This window comes from Prosopis cineraria, unplaced genomic scaffold, assembly GCF_029017545.1.
Source record: "Prosopis cineraria cultivar Desert tree isolate PC_DT_omini unplaced genomic scaffold, ASM2901754v1 PC7, whole genome shotgun sequence".
NCBI lineage: Eukaryota > Viridiplantae > Streptophyta > Magnoliopsida > Fabales > Fabaceae > Prosopis > Prosopis cineraria.
Window position 1 is genome coordinate 25989893 of NW_026555338.1, and position 19654 is coordinate 26009546.

A 19654-nucleotide genomic window follows, 5' to 3' on the forward strand; every position below is an offset into this window, starting at 1 on the left:
ACATAATGGAAATTTTGGTCAACAGTTCAACAAGTAAATTATTAAATTAATGCACGTGACTTGCAAGAAGAATAAAATAATTTATTCATGTTATGAAAATAGGAAAAATATAAGAGATTGAGATGAAAGAAATGAAGAACATAAGAGATTCTCTCTCTATTTAAAAATATAAAGTATTTTTTAAAAAGTTTGATGTTAAAAAATGTAATATATTTTTAGTCTTTCAAGCTGTAGTCATTATTTTTTTTAAAAAAAAAGTGTCTCTATTGATAGTGACTTTATATTTATTATAAGCTTTTTAATATAGATAAATATAAAAAAAATAGAGTTAATTTGAAAGTAGGTAATTACTTTATTGAGGGTAAGATTTAGTTAAAAATACCTTACATTTTTAAATGAAGGGAGTAATTGAAAAGAAAAGAGAAGTAATACTTATTCACTTGGGTATCCCAAATGTATAGTACATGACTTTTATTTATAGGCTCCAACTCTACACAAGAGTTATAATAAATTGAATGTAAAGATTAGTTCATATTAATATATAATATGTAATATTTGAGTTTATGGGTATTAAATATGAGAAAATTTTTAAAGCCATTCATTAGAAAGGTTATAAAATGTCGAATATGAAAGGCTAGAGTTAGGAGAGTTTATGGACATTCTCACAATATAATATTTTTAACAATTCCAGAAAAAGCTTCTCATTTATATAGTAAATTATTGGTCAATAGGTTTTCTCGCAAAGCACACATTTATATAAAAAATTAAATGAATTCTGCTTTCCTTAAATATAAAACATAACTATACATTAAGAATATATTTTTTTCTCATTAAATTAACATAATTAAATGCGTAGCTACTATGTCAAACAATTAATAAGAATATATTTTTTTAAAAAAATAAATTTCAAATGATTTATTAATTTTAATTGTATTCCTCAATAAAAAAATTATTTTTTTAATGAAAGGAACCAAAAGAAATAACATGCACTCCCTCCAATTCTATTTGCATAAGTTATTTTTAGTCCAAAATATAGAATACTTTATAATATTTAAATCACTTTTTCAATTCTATCATTTCTTCATTGATGTGAGGGTATTTAATATAAATGTATTTTTATTTAAAGTCAAGGTACAAATAAAAATATATCTCATTTTTTTAAAATAAAAAAATAACCTTTTTTAATATGTGTGAAACAATTAAAAGTTTTTTTATAATAAAAATCGAGCGGAGTAATTTTTAGTAACCAAAATTCCAAAGTAATGCTAATAAAGATAATGCCCCCAGTTGGCTGGAAAGAACCTCAAGAAAAGGAAATTGAAAAGGAATCAAGAAATTACTTTAATTGGTTGGCATAGAGTGGAGATTGGATTCCAAAACTAAGGCCAAGGAAATTTTTATGTGCCTGATTTGTTATGCAAGAATTGCAATAATTAAGAAGAAGAATGGAAAATGGAAATGATGTTTCTTTGATAATCTGGAAATGAATTCTTTGATTAGACTTGTTTGGCATATTTGAGTTGTGATTATCAAGAATCCCAATTTAACGAAATTTTCTTCACTTAGATTCAGTCATATTGATGATGCAATTGGTACAATTATTTAGAATTATTTTCATCATACCTTTGTGCAATTGTGCCCTCCATATTGTACCTCAATTTTTTTTAAAAAGGGGCGCCTTAGTCTCTTTTTATTGGAAAAATGACAAATAAATTTTCTCAAAATAGTACCACAAAATGATATAATTACTTTGAAGTACCTACGAACTTATCTATCATAAATTTTTTATGCAAAATTATGAGAATTTAATAATTTGTTTTTCTTTTACTGGATTTTTTTAGTTATGAATTATGTTCCAATTTGTTGATTAGCATTTTGATCTTGCTGTGTGATTCTCCATTGCGTGATTGTTGATAATGAACAATTGACAAGTCTATGGAAGAGAGGGAAAGTGAAGAATGGTGTGAAAGATACAAGGGGAATATTATCTTTTCTATTCTGAATATATATATATATATATATATAATTACAAAACTTTATTATTTTTTCAAGGGACAGTGAAACTTTAGTCCTCCAAGTTTGCCTTAATCATCAATTTTTGCCTCAATCATCAATTTAATCCTTCAAATTCAATATTTATTAATTTTTTTATGTTTTTTAAATTATCATGTGAATTCTTTAAGTTTTAAAATACAAATTGATTCTTAGAATAATTTAATATATAAAGTAGATTGATGATTTGGCATGTATAAATAATTAAATGAGAACAAATTAATCATAAAATTAGTTTAATTTTTATCAATATAATCATTTACACTGTGTTTTATTCTCTTTTTTTAAAAAAAAAATTAGAGTCTATTCTTTCTTACCTTAATAATTATTCTTATTTTCAATGAAAATGACAATTAGGGACCTCCTAAGGCCTTTAATTACAATCAAAGACCCTAAATTATTGAAATCTCAATAAAAAATTATGGTCCTTACTTGAAATTAAAAACATATATGAATTTACAAAATCATCCTCTACTTAGGAAACAAAAAAATCACACTACTAAAATTACTATCATGAATGAGAATATTAATTTCAGTTGGGAAAAAAAGAAACAATAGTTGAAAATAGATTGTTTCTCCGTATGAAACCAAAATTCACCCTTGAAACTTTTTAAATGCACTTGTGAATATATAATTGTTACTTAAAAATTTAATAAAGTTATTTTTGAATATGAAACTAATTGCTTGTGAATTTTTATATTTATTAATATATAGGTAGTCCACTTGAAAAATAAAGAAATGATACTATTGGAATTATAATCATGAGATGAGAATATTGTTAATCTCAATTAAAAAAATTAAAATTTATTTTTGAAACTTTCTAAGGGCATTTGTGAATATATAATAGTAATTTGAAAATTTACTAATGTTATGTTTCGATGTATGTGGATTTAGATTTAAACCAAATTCATTGTTTTGGTAGTTAAAAATGTGTATATTTAAATTTGACCTAAATTTAAATTCAAATCCTACCTCAATTTTTTTATAATTTTAAATTTTTTCTAAACCCCTATTATTTTTTAATTTCAATGGTCTTTTTTCCTTCACATTTGTTTGTCGACTTTGACATCACTACCTCCAACCAATATCCATTATGATCGAACCACCTGGTTCAACTAGAATCAAATTGCTAGTGTTAACAAGGACCAATCCGCAAGCAATGACTAAGACTAAAATGCCAGAGCTGACTAGGATTGAAGCTCCAACGCTAATCGGGATCACATGAAAGGTGCCAAACGAGATCGAATCACTAGCGATGATTAGGATTGAACTAAAAGAGTTTCCTGGGATTGAATCACCAACACCAATTGGGATGAGACCATTAGCTAGGATTGAATAGCTGTGACAGACCAGGGCTGGACCACCAACAATGATCGGGAGTGGATGGTTGACTCTGACCAGGATTGAACAGATGACGTTGACCTGGCTCGGACTGCCGACAATGACCGAGGCCACCCTCCTTCGTTGTTTGATGCCAGTTTTCTGTTATCATCATCATTGGATCCCAATCCAGTGCCGTCATTTGGTGTCAGTCCACTACTACCATCGAGTGTTGGTTTGTCGCATCCAACTTGTATCGATCTATCGCCACCATTGCCGTTTGGGAGATATTTTTAATTATTACATTAAAAAACATAAGTATTTTGAGTTTTTTGATCTACAATTAATATTTTTTAAATACCTTTAATTTGAAACGTACTTACTAATTTTTTTTTAATTGAGATACTTTAATTTTAATGATGATTAACTAACTTATTGAAAATAAAATAAAATTAAAATTGTTTTATAACACTAAACAAAAAGAGCATGATTTGAGCACTAACGTAGAGGGGAAAAAACTCCAGTCCAATAATATTTTTTTCTAAATTTCAAAACCCAATCCTAATATTTTTTAGACTTACTACTCAAAATATGAAATATTTTCTACTAGCTAATGCTGGTCTAAAATATAGGATATTTTATAAAAAGTCAATAAAATTAAATTATTTTTTCCTACAAATATCCTTATTAACTGTATTGTAAAGAGAGATTATGTAAGAAAGAAACTAAAAGTAATTAAGATATATTGATTTTAATTGAAGAATAATCTTGAAGAACATTGATATTTTTTACCCATTTAATGATATATTAGCACTTTTTGTTTTTATAATTATAATATAATATTTTTTTAAATTTATCAAATTGCATACTTATAATATATAGGCTAAAATTTGCAAAACTCTCATGATCTTAATGCAGTTTTATATAACTTTCCTTACTTGTAAATTTTTAAAATTAGCTTCCATAATCTATGATTTTTAAAATTAACCTTCATAATATTTTTTGAAATTATTTAAAATAAAAAATTAATCTTTTTAAATAATTTTAAATGTTTTTAATTACACAATTGTTAAATGTTCTATGTAAATATCTTAACAATCACAAATTCATAATTAAAATTCATTTTGAATCTTTTTTTCAAAAAAAGAGTAATAAATAAAATATGAATATGGTTGAAAAATAATTATAAAAAATTACTCCACATTCTATATTTTGAATTAAATAAAATTTTTAGAAAATAGTTTATATTATACTCCCTATGGTCCAAAGTATAAACTGTTTTTTTCAGCTAGTTTTAATCCAAAATATAAATAACTTAATATTTGTAAAAAAATTTATCCTTTTAGCCATTATATTTATTAACTTGAATTCTTATATTTATGGTGAAGTTATGACTTTCTTCTTACTCATCATAAATTAAAATTAAGAGAAAAATAAAAAACAATACTCCCCCATCCCTTGGCACCTTCTAAAAAATATTTTTTATTCTTTAATATAAGATAACACTATGGATATATTAATTATATTTTTTAATATTATCTCTATTTAAATTCACTAACTATGAGAAGGAATATAATGCAAATTTAAAAATTTTTTCTTTAAATAAAAATAAAAATAAAATTTTATTTTATTTTTAAATAAATTTAATAATTTAATTATCTATTTTTTAAATACTTAAAGTGTCTTATAATAAAAATTAAATATATATTTTGATGAGAATAAAAATTTTATTAATATATTTCTTTCATTAAAAATATTTTTTAAAAAGTTGAATTTAAAAAATATAAAATATTTTAATTTTTTAAAGTGTAATTATTGACTTTTTTTTAAAGTATCTTTATTAATAATAAATTTATATTTATTATAAAATATTTAATAAAAATAAATATAAAAAAATAAATTTAATTAAAAAATAAATAATTATTTTATTAAAAATAAAATTAAATTAAAAATATTTTATATTGTTTAATGAGAGGGTATAAATTATCGTTAAGAATTGCTTTAATTTTGGGTGGAGAGGGCAGTGGGAGAATCAGAGTGAATGGAAAGCTGTGCAAAGGCTGACGAGGCGGTGAAATTCACGTTAGAGAGTCCCAAGAAAAACTGCAGATTTGGACAGTGCGTGGGACTTGAGCTTCACATAAATATTTGGGTAATCTTTTCTATTTATAAAATACTTTTAATTTCAAACCCAAATAAAAAAATGACAAAAATTAGGGAGAATGATAATTAGGTTAAAAAATATTAAATTGATCACAATTAGATTTTCGATAACCTTTTTGTCAAAAATAAGTTGAAAATATTGATTCATGTTATTACAAATTTAAATGTTTCATTTCAAACATAATTATTAAATTGTAATTAAAATTCTTGTTTGAAATGGTGTAAATTGAAAATAACAGGTAAAGTTGAAAAAAAAAATTAACTTCTCTAAATTTTTCTTTTACTTAAGATAAAAAAAAAAATTTAACTTTGTTTCATATTGAGAACTAGAGAGAGTACTCTATTTAATTTTTTATAGTGCTTGACACCTTCTAAAAAATAATAATAATTGTATTTTCTCATATAAATCAATTACTCCCTCCATTTAAAAATATAAATTATTTTTTGAGGATTTAGATTTTAAAAAATATAAGATATTTTTAATCTTTCGAGCTATAATTATTATTTTTTTTAAAAGTACCCCTATAAATAATGACTTTATATTTATTGCAGGGTATTTAATAGAGATAAATATGAAAAGGGTTAATTTAAAAGTATGTAACTATTTTATTAGAAGATAAGATTTAATTAAAAATATCTTATGTTTCTAAACGGAGGGAGTATAATTAATTTATAGGAAACAAGAAAATTTAGTTATATAATTAAAATTGTCTAAAAATTATTTTATTTCTTCATTTTTATCCCTAATAATAAATGCCATAAATTTGAAAACTAAGCATTCTTTATATTTGCATAGAAAATTGAGAAGGTTACCCCTTTACCAATGCTATTGAAAATATCCATGTATTTTAAACTCGATGTCTCAACCACTACACCTGGAGAAAAAAAAATTCATATTACAATAAACAATTTCATTACCAATTAAAAGATATAGTTTTTTTTTATTAATGAGGGTTAGGTCTAATGTTAGGGACTAGTATATCAAGACATGAATTTTTACTAGGAGATATGCCAACAGTTAGTATTCAATTGTATTTTGAATAGGATTGCCTCTATTAAGATACCTATGAGCAACTAAAAGATCTAGGTTTTTTCTTTAAGTATCTATGAAATTGAAAAAAAAAACAATTAAAATATTATGTATCAGTGTCTTCTCCTTGTTGGCCTCTTAGTTAAGGTTCTTCTTCGTCTTCATACGTTGAGATCATGCCGTTTTTGGTCTCTCTGAGTTTCTTCTCTTTTTTGTTTGTCGCGTGTAAGCCCACACTTTTTAGCGTTATTAACAATTTTTGCCACGTGGCATAACTCAAGTAGTTTTGAATGATAAGAACAAAAGTATGAAATGATAGAAACATTATAAGCAATTCTAAGCTAGTCAAAAGTTTAAAGATTAAAATACAGAGCCATACTTTTTGAGTTTTAAGCATATAAGGATTAAAAAAACAATTTTTCTTTTATTTTTCATTTGCAAATAAATTTAACAGTTAAATGCAACTTATGTTATAAAAAAAAATAGAATGTTCATCGAGTTGATAATTGGAATGGGTCAAACTTATTTGAATCGAGTTTAAAACATCCCACCTCTTAAAAAAAAGACTCACATAATCAAATTTAATTTTAACTTTTTTTAAGTTGGCTCAAATTATAAGTTCTATTTTAACCATATAAATATCTCATTCTCATGCAGGACAGTAGGAGTGAACATGGTTAGTTAGTGCCCATTGGTCCAAAAATATTTGAGTTCCATTTTTGAATTTGCAGACTTGAAATGATTCGTGCCCTTGTACAGGCTCAAGTGCCCAACTTCTAAAATAAATTTAAGGACAAATGAGTTAGATCCCATGAATTAATAACAATTAAATTTTTAAATAATTTTTTCCAAATAGATTGTAACTGAAATTTTTATTTGTAACTATTTAAATTTATATTTATAATTCATTTTTTAAAGAATTTTGTGTCTTAATTCAATTTTTTAGGATCTAATTATCATTCTCCTTAAATTAAAAGTGTTTGTTACTTGAAAATATAATTTTAAATTCCTATACTTTGTTCGAGTACTGCTATAAATTTTTGCACCTTTTTTTGATGTTTTAAGTTTTTACACTTTTATTTTTTAATATTTTAGGCCCTTCATAAGCAGTGTTATAATGAACTAGAATGTTAGAAAACAAAAATGTAAATATTTAAAATTCTAAAAAAAAAGTAAAAAAAAAAACTTATAACAAAATTTGAGTAAAGTCTAAAAATTTAAAGTTATATTTTCCTTATAATGTCTATAAAATAAATGATATATTATTTTTTTTATTTTTTTAAAAACTCAGCACTGATATTCAAACATACAGTCATTTGGATATTGTCTGGGGGAGGGCAATGAGAAGAGAAAATTACTTTTTAATTTTTTATACATACTTTTTTTTTTTCTTCTTTTGCCCATTTGAGAGTATGGGTTGAATGAAGTTGTAATTTTTTATTTTAAAAAATAATTTGCATTCATTCTTGTTTTCTTTGATTTTGAATAAAATCCTTATATTATATTTTGTTTTGATCAAATTATAAAAATTTGATCAATTAAATATGTTAGTCTCTCAAAGTTAAAATTATAATGATTAACTTTTTCAAAACAAAAGCACTTCAAAATTTCATTCATTCAAAATAGTACATGAAGAAATTGCTGGGGGAATTTAAGCTAAACATAATCGATCATTCAAAATAGTATATGCCAACATAATCAATCAATGGCCAGTTTGCTTTAAAAAACGATTTTAGTTAGACTAAACATCAAAAAGTTGTTATGAATATGAAGAAGTTGTTGGGAGAATTTAAGCTAAACACACAAATGCGTTGCCAAAAAAAAAATTCTTATTTTGATAAATTATTTGACATAACTTGTTAAAAAAAAAAAAGCTAAAAATAGAAACAACCCCCCCCCCCAAAAAAAAACCTCTATGAATAGCTTAATGTTTTCCCAACATCTCAAAGCGTTAAAATTTAACTAAAATCACTTTTTTCTTTAATTTAAACAAATTAGCCCTCAATTAACCAAAACATAGATGTAATCAACCGCCATTAAAAACACAAAAATATTAATAATAATTAAAAAAAAAACACACACACACACACAAAAGAAAGCAAATGGATACCACTTATCTCTCCTTTTCTGCTCTGTTTCTTTCTCTCTTATGGCATCACTGGCTTTACCAATGAACAAGCATAATCATGCAAGGGCCTTATCAACAAGGATGGACCCAAATTGCGGGTCCTTGGGGCACAAATAATTTTTCTTCTTAATTTTATATACAATGTATGTATATCAATGAACCCCCAATACTTGATAACATTGATTCTAATGTCCCAACAAAATACACATGGCAAAATTTCTGGGTCCATCACAGTCAAGCACTATCTTTGCCACCCTTCCTAATAGTACATGAAACAAAATTCAGCACAAACAGGTTAAGCAAAGCTTCATACCTGGGAAGAAAGTAGCTGATGTAAAACACAAACACTCACGCTCACACTGATTTGAACAGAATAGGATAAGGGAGAAGAAACAGAAACAGAAAGTGGGAGGTGGAGGGGAAGTGAAAAGAGAGAAAAGTGACTGAAATATGAGAGGAAGAACAGAAGAGAGATGCAGAACTGAAGAGAGAGAGGGAGCTTTCAGAAAATCATAATGCTTCAAACATTCCTCCCCTTCCTCAATACAAGTCATGCTATTTATAAGCATATGAGGTTTCCTTCCTAACAAGGAAACATCCACTTGCTGCCTAGTTTCCTTCACAAGAAGGAAACTTACAAAAGTTAATAAAATAAGAATCTACTTGCTGCCTAGTTTCCTTCACAATAAGGAAACTTACAAAAGTTAAATGAAAAACAACAAAACCAATAAACTAATGAAAGGCAATAAGAAATAATAAATTATTTCCTCCTAAAGTAATATTTGCCATATTTTCTATCAATTCCCCCCTGCTGCAAAGAACTCTCCTCCGGAGAGGTAGAGAGTTGATAGGCTTCTAGCAAGGCAGGATTAAGTTGTTGGAATTCATCTTCTGAAATCCAGGTGGCATCTTCATCAGATCGACCTCTCCAACGAACCAAATAACGACGGATGGGCCCCTCAGAGGTAAAGACCATTTGATCATCCATAATGGTCTCGATTTCATCAACTAATGGTGAAACAGCAGGCAATGATGGAATTGGCACTTGTGAAGGCTGAGTACCTGCAAAATCATCAGAAAGCAAAGGGGGAGGCTCAAAAGTTCCCCGATAAGGCATAAGATCCTCTACATTGAAAACTGGACTAATGGCCATATCAGAAGGTAATTCTAAAAGATAAGCATTAGGTCCTAATTTCTTTGTTATGCGAAAAGGTCCCGAAGCTCAAGCATGCAACTTTTTAAAAGCGTGTTTAGGGTAACGTTCTGGACGAATGCGAGCCATAACATAATCACCTATTTCGAAGCTTTGAAATCGGCGATGAGTATTAGCAGATAATTTATATTGATCATTACTCGTTGCTAATTTGCGCCTAATTTCAGCATGTAATTCATGAAGGCGATTGGCGAAAGATTCCGCAGATTTAGAGATGCGAAATGTCAACGGGATTGGCAGGAGGTCAATAGGCTATTTAGGATTAAAACCTTGAACAATCTGAAAGGGACTCATGCCTGTAGACCTATTCACTGAATTATTATATGCAAACTCTGCAGTGGGTAGAACCAAATCCTAATTCTTTGGCCTATCTCCAACTAAACTCCGAAGCAAATTACCCAAACTGCGATTAGTGACTTCAGTTTGCCCATCAGTTTGAGGATGAAAAGCAGAAGAGAACTTCAATTGGGTACCAAAAAGTTTCCATAGGGTCTTCCAAAAGTAGCTAACAAACTTGACATCTCTATCAGATACGATAGTGGTAGGTAACCCATGTAGACGTACAATCTCCTTGAAGAACAACTTTGCTAGATGTGAAGCATCCGTAGTTTTGCTACAAGGAATAAAGTGAGCCATCTTTGAAAACCTGTCCACAACAACTAATACAGAGTCATGACCTCTAGCTGTGCGAGGCAATCCTAAGACAAAATCCATACTTAAGTCTTTCCAAGGTGCCTCAGGAATCGGCAAAGGAGTATACCAACCAGTATTCTGTCGCCTGGCTTTAGAAGTTTGACAATTTCGACATTGAGACACTATGCGAGCCACATCACGCTTGAGTGAAGGCCAGTAGAACCTATCTTCGACTAATGCCATTGTCTTGTTAACCCCGAAATGACCAGCTAAACCTCCAGCGTGTAACTCCCATATAAGAAAATCTCGCATAGAAGTACGTGGGATGCACAGTTTGCTCCCACGAAAGAGATGACTGTCTTTAAGGATGAAATCAACATGTTCATGACGATTATCACTGCAAACTTCTTGGTATATTATCCCAAAATCTGGACATGAAGCATAGTCGTCCTTCAAGTTTTCAAAACCAACAACACTAACGCTCATAGTGTGCAACAAGTTGACCTGACGGCTCAGGGCATCAGCCACTATATTTTTTGTTCCTGAACGATGCTTGACCACAAAAGTGAATCCCTGAATATACTCAACCCATTTAGCATGTTTAGCATTTAAGTGCCGCTGAGAGTTGATAAACCTAAGCGCCTGATGATCAGAGTATAGAACAAATTATTGCGGAAGAAGGTAGTACTTCTAATGCTCAAGGGATCTCACAATCGTATAAAATTTCTTATCATAAGTGGAGTATTTTTGTTTGGCATCATTGAGCTTTTCACTGAAGAAAGCCACAGGGTGACCTTCTTGGCTTAGTACACCTCCGATTCCTGTCCCAGACACATCACAAGCAACTTCGAAACACTTTGTAAAATCAGGTAAAGACAAGACTGGAGCTTGAGAAAGCTTCTTCTTAATATCTTGGAAAGCCATGGAAGCTGTAGATGTCCACTGAAACTTGTCTTGTTTTAAGCAATCAGTGATAGGAGTCATAATGGTACTGAAGTTTCTAATGAAGCGTCTATAGAAAGAAGCAAGGCCATGAAAACTCCGTACTTCATGAAGAGATTGTGGCTCAGGCCATTCTTGAATGGCTTGGACTTTCTCAAGGTCAACTGCTAAACCCCTTTCAGAAACTATGAAACCTAAGAAAATGACTTGATTTTGAAGAAATGAACACTTAGGCAAGTTAACATAAAACTATTCTTGACGCAAGGTGAGAAAAATTAACTCGAGATGTCCCAAGTGTTCTTCTCTTGACTTGCTAAAAACTAGTATGTCATCAAAGTATACCACCAAAAATTTTCCCAAGTAAGAGCGAAAGAGGTGAGTCATTACTCTCATGAATGTACTTGGTGCATTTGATAACCCAAAAGGCATGACAAACCATTCAAACAATCCATCTTGCGTTTTAAAAGCAGTCTTCCACTCATCTCCAGGCCTAATCCTGATCTGATGATAACCACTTCTGAGGTCAATCTTTGAAAACCAACTAGATCCAGACACTAAATCAAGCATGTCATCAAGTCTAGGAATGGGAAACCTATACTTGATGGTGATCTTGTTGATGGCTCTGCTGTCTACACACATTCTCCAAGAGCCGTCTTTCTTTGGGGTTAAAAGAGCAGGTACTGCATAAGGACTCATACTATGCTGGATATAACCCTTTTCCAACAATCCACTGACTTGTCGGTTAAGCTTTGCTCTATCTTTAGGGTTCATCCTGTAGTGTGGTAGATTGGGGAGTTGTGAACCTGGAATGAAATCAATTGTATGTTGGATCTCTCTCATTGGTGGTAATTCAGATGGAAGCTCATCGAGAGTGATATCCCGAAATTGTTGTAAGAGCTGTTGCACTTCCTCTGGCATTTTTGAAGTAGTAGCAATTCGTTGCGAGATCTTGGATACTAAAATAAACACGATCGTACTCTCTCTGCTTTCTGGTACAAATTGTTTTTCTGTCAGAAGATGCAAATTGTGGGTTTTGGGTTTTGTGCCCTTTGATTTACTTAAGCCTTTGCCTTCGTTGTCAGGCTTAGCAGGATGTAACAGGATCGTCTTGCCTCCATGCTTAAATATATAGGTATTCTCACGACCATGATTGATAACATTGTGGTCATAAAGCCACGGTCAACCAAGTAAAATGTGAGCAACATCTATTGGAAGAACATCACAAATAATCTCTTCTTTATAGTCACCTAAGTGAAGAGGAACGCGACATTGTTGGGTGACTAGTAAAGAAGTTTTGTCGACCCATGCAACACGAAAAGGTTCTGGGTGAGGTTCTGTCTTGAGATTGAGTCGGGCTACTCCTTGACTAGAAATAACGTTTCTAGAACTCCCTCCATCAATCACCAATTTGCAAGCTTTATCTCCACACTTCACAAAAGTATGAAAAATACTTGTTCGCTTCCATGAATCACTAGGCAGAGGGACAGATAGAATGCATCGCATAACTCCAACTCGACGCGTCTCACACCCATGTTCATCAATGATGATGTCCTCATCGACATCTGAAGGACACTCAACTGGATCTACGACAATATCAGCATTTGCATTGTCTTCCTCACCTTCATATTGTGAGTCAATAACTAGAGTACGCTGTGGGCATTTTGACGCAATATGACCCTTTGAGTGACAGCGAAAACACTCGACAAAGGAATTGTTATGGCGGGAAGCAGGAACTATAGCCTCACTAGGTTGCTTAGAAGTATTACCCCTTAACCCAATTGCTTGAGTAGGTGTAAAAGACGAGCTAGGCCTAGATGTAAGTGCTCCTATTGGTCGTTCAGACAAACTGGAAGTTCATGCTTGTCTAAACTGATTGCTCTACAGATCGATACGCTTTGCAGACGAGTACTGTGATAGAGACTCTACTTCCAAAGTCTTATGATAAGCTTCTTCAAGAGACTCTGGAAAGTTTAACTTGAGCTCCTTTTGTATATATGGCTTGAGACCATTAACAAACTTGGTAATGGTGCGCCATTCCTCTTCATCCACGTCACATCTAATCATAAGGTCATCGAATTAAGAAATATACTCGGAAGCTATGGAGATTTGCCTCAAATTAAGGTATTTGTCATACAATTGACTCTTATAATGAGTCGGCACATATTTTTCTTTCAGCTTGGCCTTCATTTCATCCCACGTCTCAATCGGTGGATAACCTTGTCACTCAATATTCCTTTGGACATTTTGCCAGTATTTCCTAGCAGATCCCACGAGCTTCATCTTCATAAACCGAACTCGCTGAATTTCTCTCATGTCATACCATTCAAAATAATCTTCCATGCTGGCTAACCAATCCAGGAATGCACTAGGATTCAATCGTCCATCAAACTCAAGAGCTTCAACTTTAACCCTTTTGGTGATGTCATCAATATGTGTCCTTCTAAGGCCTTCTCTACCATTCCTATGGACTAACTGGTATGGTCTATGATGTTGATCTTCAGGCCCTTGCCCATCCCAAGTATCATCTATGTCATTAGAATCATGATTTGTAAACTCATGAGGAAATGTTCTACTGTGTCTTTCACCCATAGCTCTAGAGGAATGACCAATCCTAAGGGAATTACCTCTAAGTTGATTGCGGACTGGGAATTGTTCATTTTTAAGACTTGACTCTCCTCTAATGATAGGTCTTTCGAGTATCCCTTCAGTTGTTTTCCCTGTATCTTGTCTGTATGTCAACTGAATTGCACTCATTATCTCTTCAAATTTATTGTCCATGAATTCTTTAATTTCTTCTAGCCGCTGGTCCACATATGCCCTTTGAGTCTTTTCAGATTCCTCAAGATGATTTTGGGTGATTTGGGAGTTATTAGCCATGGCAGATTTTAGGGCAGTAATTTCTTGATCTAATAAAGCTTGCTTATCATATAAATCACGAATGGTCATACAATGACAAAGATGGTATGGTAAAGTGCAAATTTGGAGTGGATTTAATAACTTAAGGAAGAAAGGCCCCCAAGTTGCCCTCACCTAAATAGGTGAAGTCCCTTCTTTAACAACACTAACCCTCTGAGAATTCAAAAATTTCACAGGGATCGTATGCTAAATAGGTAACAACTCGAGTGAAGTCTTCACAGAAATCTCCGAAGGTTCAAAAACCTCTTAGAAAAACCGTTAGAAACTTCAACCAACCTAAGGTAATTTTTGGACACAGGTATAGGGTAGGATTGTGTGTGAGGTAGGTGTCTAAAGTTATACGAACACTGCTATCAAAAGTCACAAATTAACAACATAATGATCAATGTAAATTTTTCCTTTTATATATATATATATATATATATTTTCAAAATATTAAAACATGATTAAAAAATAAATAAAAATAAAATAAAAATTGCAATGCTTAAAGAAACCAAAGTAACACACAACAAAGATTTCAGAACTAGCTATGAATGAAACACCTTCCTTTAAGAACCAAATAAGCCAGTTAAATGAGAGGGTTGTCAGCCTTACCAGCGTTGCTTTAGGAGCTCAAAACAAAAAGTTTTACCCCCAACTAAGTTTTAGATGATGACTTGTGCCCTCAGCTCCTTCAAAGTTGAACAAATTCCGTGAAAACACACAGAAAACACTGAAATCACGTTCTGGCGGCGACTGTACGGACGGCGCGTGTGACGGCGCGTGAGGAGTGTGAAGACCACACGCAGAAGCTCCACCGGCGCGTGTAGCTTCGGGCGGAGGTGGTTTTTCTGGTTCTGACCGGATTTTCCCTTCTGAGCACGATGGTAGCGTCCGTTTTTGGATCTGACGTCGGGAAATGTGATTCTGGGTGTTGGCAGCGTGAACAGAGTATGTTGAGCTCCCCTGAGAGTTTTCCTTCGATCTCTGGCCGCGGAAACAGCCTAGGAACATTCAGAACCAGGCTCTGGTACCAAGTTGATGTAAAACACAAACACTCACGCTCACACTGATTTGAACAGAATAGGATAAGGGAGAAGAAACAGAAACAAAAAGTGGGAGGTGGAGGGGAAGTGAAAACAGAGAAGGTGAAAAGAGAGAAAAGTGACTGAAATATGAGAGGAAGAACAGAAGAGAGATGCAGAACTGAAGAGAGAGAGAGAGCTTTCAGAAAATCATAATGCTTCAAACATTCCTCCCCTTCCTCAATACAAGTCATGCTATTTATAAGCATATGAGGTTTCCTTCCTAACAAGGAAACATCCACTTGCTGCCTAGTTTCCTTCACAAGAAAGAAACTTACAAAAGTTAATAAAATAAGAATCCACTTGCTGCCTAGTTTCCTTCACAATAAGGAAACTTACAAAAGTTAAATGAAAAACAACAAAATCAATAAACTAATGAAAGGCAATAAGAAATAACAAATTATTTCCTCCTAAAGTAATATTTGCCATATTTTCTATCAGTAGCATCAAACTGCTTGTGACCAACTTAATCTGCATTGACTAAGATCATAATTAATGAAGAGCAGGTGAGTTTCAAAATATCATACGTCCAACAAAGAAGAGTTAATCAGTGTGTTCATGTGAGGAAGTGTCTTACTGATTACCGAAAAAGAAGAGCCAGCAATGGACAAGATAAGTACGTCAGCTTCGGAAAGCACATGAAAACTAGATATAAAATCATAGTTCCATCATATCTATCATTACATAAAACAAAATTTGGATAACATAGGCGCTTGTTATCGAGTCTACTTAACAAACGTAGCACTTTTTTTTTTTTTTTGGATCAAGTCAATCATAAGATGCAGAGTTATAAAAATTGTGTGACATATTTAATTAAAGAACTCAAATAACAAGCACATAAAAACCTAGACTTACGTTCACAGATGGTCAGCCATAGCCATAACGATCTTCACTTCCATGTGTACATGGCTTGCCAAAACCTGGAATGCTAAAAATTGATTCAAAACCCTTTGTTGTTCTTGACATGCTAACTGAATGTGAAAGCAAAATTAAGCAATAGATTCAATGTAATGGAAAAAGAGGGATATGTAACATTTGACATTTGACATAATAAAAAATATGCCACCATCAATAATTTTTTTTCATCATCATCAGCTTCCATTACAGGTGATTACAAGTCCAGCAGAAAATGAAGCTGCCGGTCCTTTTGCATCAAATCAGATATGAATGACATTATAAATATGACCATACCTCTACTTGTTGAAGTATTTTCTCTTATCATACAATAAATATATATACAACCCAACGCCTGAGACTAAACGTTTGGGGAAATAGTCAAGTCCATTGTGACTCCATCATTATGAGGCAGATTTCTAACCTCGCTAAGAATCCTAGTAATTTCTTTTGTCAGTTCTCTACGTACAAAGTCAGATCGCTCCTTTGTAATTGAAGATTCTGCAAACAAGGTTTCAGCAAGGGACTGATATTCTTGAAACCATTCATCCTCGATACTTTGATTATTATTGTGATCATTATCAAGAAGTAGAGAGGACTCATGTTGTCGCCATCTACTTAAATAATACCTATCAGGGAGCTGAAAGTAATTCTTTATTATGAATACACGAAGAGCATGTCTGCACAATATCCCAGAGGATTCAAATTCTTTGCAAGAGCAATGGATTTGTTCATCTTCAGCCAGCCATATCACAAGACGCTCACCATCCATCCTTTTGAAGTGGCGTACAATATATGATCCATTGGACATTTCAGATGTAGTATATTGCATTGTTAGCAATAACTCTTGTTGCAAGGCATTAAATGAAAAAGGTGTGTATATTCTCCGGGCATGCTCTTCAATAGGTATGCAGCTTTTGAGGTGCATATATGGAGTTTCTTGACGAGCATGATGAAGAAAATTTGCAGAAATGCCAACCTGCAATAAGGTGGAAAGTCATTGCAAGAAAAGCAAGTTAGTACAAGCATGCCAGACAAAGTTCTAAGAGATAAATACCTGCTCAAAAAAGCTCCGTAAACAAGTTTGAGAACTGAAGATGCCTTTCAAAAAACTGTCTAATGACTTTGAGTAAGATGCTGTCCCCATCCGAGCCAGAAAGAAACCTCTAACATAAGACAATGCCCAAGATGCCCGCAAAGTGTAGAGTAGACCAATATGCCTATCTGAACCAAGACCAAAGGAAGATGTCATTTGGTTCCATCGAAGTTCAAATTCCTCTGAATTCTCAATGTGATATAATGCATCAAACTCAGATTTAAATTCTTCATAGCGAGACCCAAGAGGAAGAGAAAACCAGCAGGTTACCTTGGGCATCATACACCATATAGAGATTACATGTTTAGTGCCTGGCAATTCACTTCTTATGGCATCTCTAAGGCCAGGGTCGACATTGGTTAAAATTGTTTGTGGACATCTTCCTCTCATGAGCCGGACAAAACTCTGTATTGAGGTACAATCATCATAAGAGGAGATATATGAAGGCAAAATTCATATCTTAAAGAGGAAGCAAGTAGTAAACCTGTAGTGCCCAAGAGAAGGACCGAGGTGTTTCATCCTGCAACAAAACACAACCAAAGAAAATGGTTCTACCACAGTTGTCAATACCAAACCATGCTCCAAAGAGCATTCCGTATGTGATTGATCGATACGTAGCGTCAAAATAAACCACATCACCAAACATAGAATATGCACGAACAGAGTCACTGTAAGACCAGGCTATATTTTCAACCATTTCATTCCCATCCATTGTAAAATCATAAACAAAATCATTGTCAGTCTCTTTCATTGTTTTGCATGCCTCAAGAAGTTCCAATACATCATTTTCTCTTTTCTCGCTTAGCAATGCCTCGTTTTCCTGAATAACCTTCTTCCGGTTTTGAACAAAATTCCTCACATCCCTTTCCAAGAATGGCAGTTGCCCACCTTGAATCCCTTTTTCCAGCTCAAGCATCTTCACTATTCGATGAATTGGGAACCCAGCTTTAGAAAGTAAGAGTATACGCTCTTGATCAGCCTCTTGTATTTTCCGATATGCTGGAAGAAGCCGCACTTGGTCATCCTCCAAAAGTTCATGATTATGTACATTACTAAACTGCACAACAAACCAGTGAGAAGCTCCATCCACAATCTCCTTTGACAGATACATTTTTGCATCACATCCACACCGTACGGATTTTCTATCTCTATGGTGTTCTCCATTAGACTTCTTCTTCATTGGGGCAAACCCTGAACGGTAACAAACAAAGTCACGTTTATAAATGCCTAATTGCGGGCTAAGTCTGGATCTTTCTTTTCTAATTGAGAACCCATTCTTCCGGGCAAAATTCCCATAATATTCAAACGCATCATCATCACTCTTAAACACCATTCCTACATAGGGTGAAACCATAGTTTCTGATGACGCCTTCTCTGTCTTCACCAATTCCGGTCCAGCCGCAATCTCTTCACCATCACCCTCATATGTCACATAACATTTCCAATCTCCACATGGGCATTGTTGCCGTGGAATCCATAGGTTTTTGGACGGAAAGGACGTCATCATGTAACTTGATTTTGGGTGTTTATATTGCAATTGAAAGTTACGGACTACACTAGCAACAACAAACAAACAGAAATTGTGAATAGATGTCAAGAAATGTTGGAACTTCCAAGTATATTTACTTGAAATTTTATACAAGAGAGATGAGCAGTGAGCAGAAGCTTGAAATGTCTGGTCCACGAAAATCAAAATGTTGAAGTATTAAAACAAGAAGATGAACAGGTGTTTGTGACAAGTAAAAAGCGAGAAACAAGGTTGAAGATATCAGTTCGCAGTCCCAAGAATCGTACCGGAACGACAGAGAGGGAAGAGTGAACTTAAAGCCTTAAACCCTTGGTTCTCAGATTCGTGCTCCACTCTTCAGCTTTTGTTGTGTCTTCTGACTCTTGTTTATTCCCTCTGGTCCCAGTACCTACACAAAGGACTGAAGGAGTGACGGACATAAATCGGCTGAGCTCAAATTATTGTTGGGCTAAATTGCATAGTTTTTCGCTTTTAGTGGTTGAATAATATATTTTAGCCCAACCACCAGACTCCCTAAGGTATTATGCCTACTGAACTAGGGGTCTTAAATTTGAACTCGAGGGTGTATAAGAGTTCAAATTCTATCTTTTGATAGCATACAGAGAAAATAATTTTAAGTAACATTTAAATTGATAGATTTAAATTTAAATTTTAAATTCAAAATCTTGCATTTCA

At 32.5% G+C, this 19654-nt stretch overlaps 1 protein-coding gene across 2 annotated transcripts; it reads right to left on the reverse strand.

Annotated features, from left to right (window-relative positions):
* Positions 1-16486: 16486 nt before the first annotated feature.
* On the reverse strand, positions 16487-19413 carry LOC129315260 (putative protein FAR1-RELATED SEQUENCE 10). Of its 2 annotated transcripts, none has more exons than XM_054958846.1 (4): positions 19246-19413; positions 17936-19007; positions 17413-17856; positions 16487-17334 (listed from the first exon to the last, which is right to left on the reverse strand). In XM_054958846.1, exons 2-4 carry the CDS (start codon positions 18956-18958, stop codon positions 16717-16719), a joined length of 2085 nt encoding a protein of 694 aa, XP_054814821.1. In that variant the 5' UTR covers positions 18959-19007; positions 19246-19413; the 3' UTR covers positions 16487-16716. The 2 variants fall into 2 exon arrangements, with proteins under 2 accessions (XP_054814821.1, XP_054814819.1); XM_054958844.1 differs by having other exon boundaries at positions 17936-19002; positions 19246-19412.
* Positions 19414-19654: the final 241 nt, after the last annotated feature.

Coding starts and splice junctions, on each gene's coding strand:
- LOC129315260 (XM_054958846.1), bottom strand. CDS start 18,958: ATGATGACGTCCTTTCCGTCCAAAAACCTATGGATTCCACGGCAACAA. Junction 17,857..17,935: donor CCTTCTCTTGGGCACTACAG/GTTTACTACTTG, acceptor ACCTCAATACAG/AGTTTTGTCCGGCTCATGAG. Junction 17,335..17,412: donor TACGGAGCTTTTTTGAGCAG/GTATTTATCTCT, acceptor ACCTTATTGCAG/GTTGGCATTTCTGCAAATTT.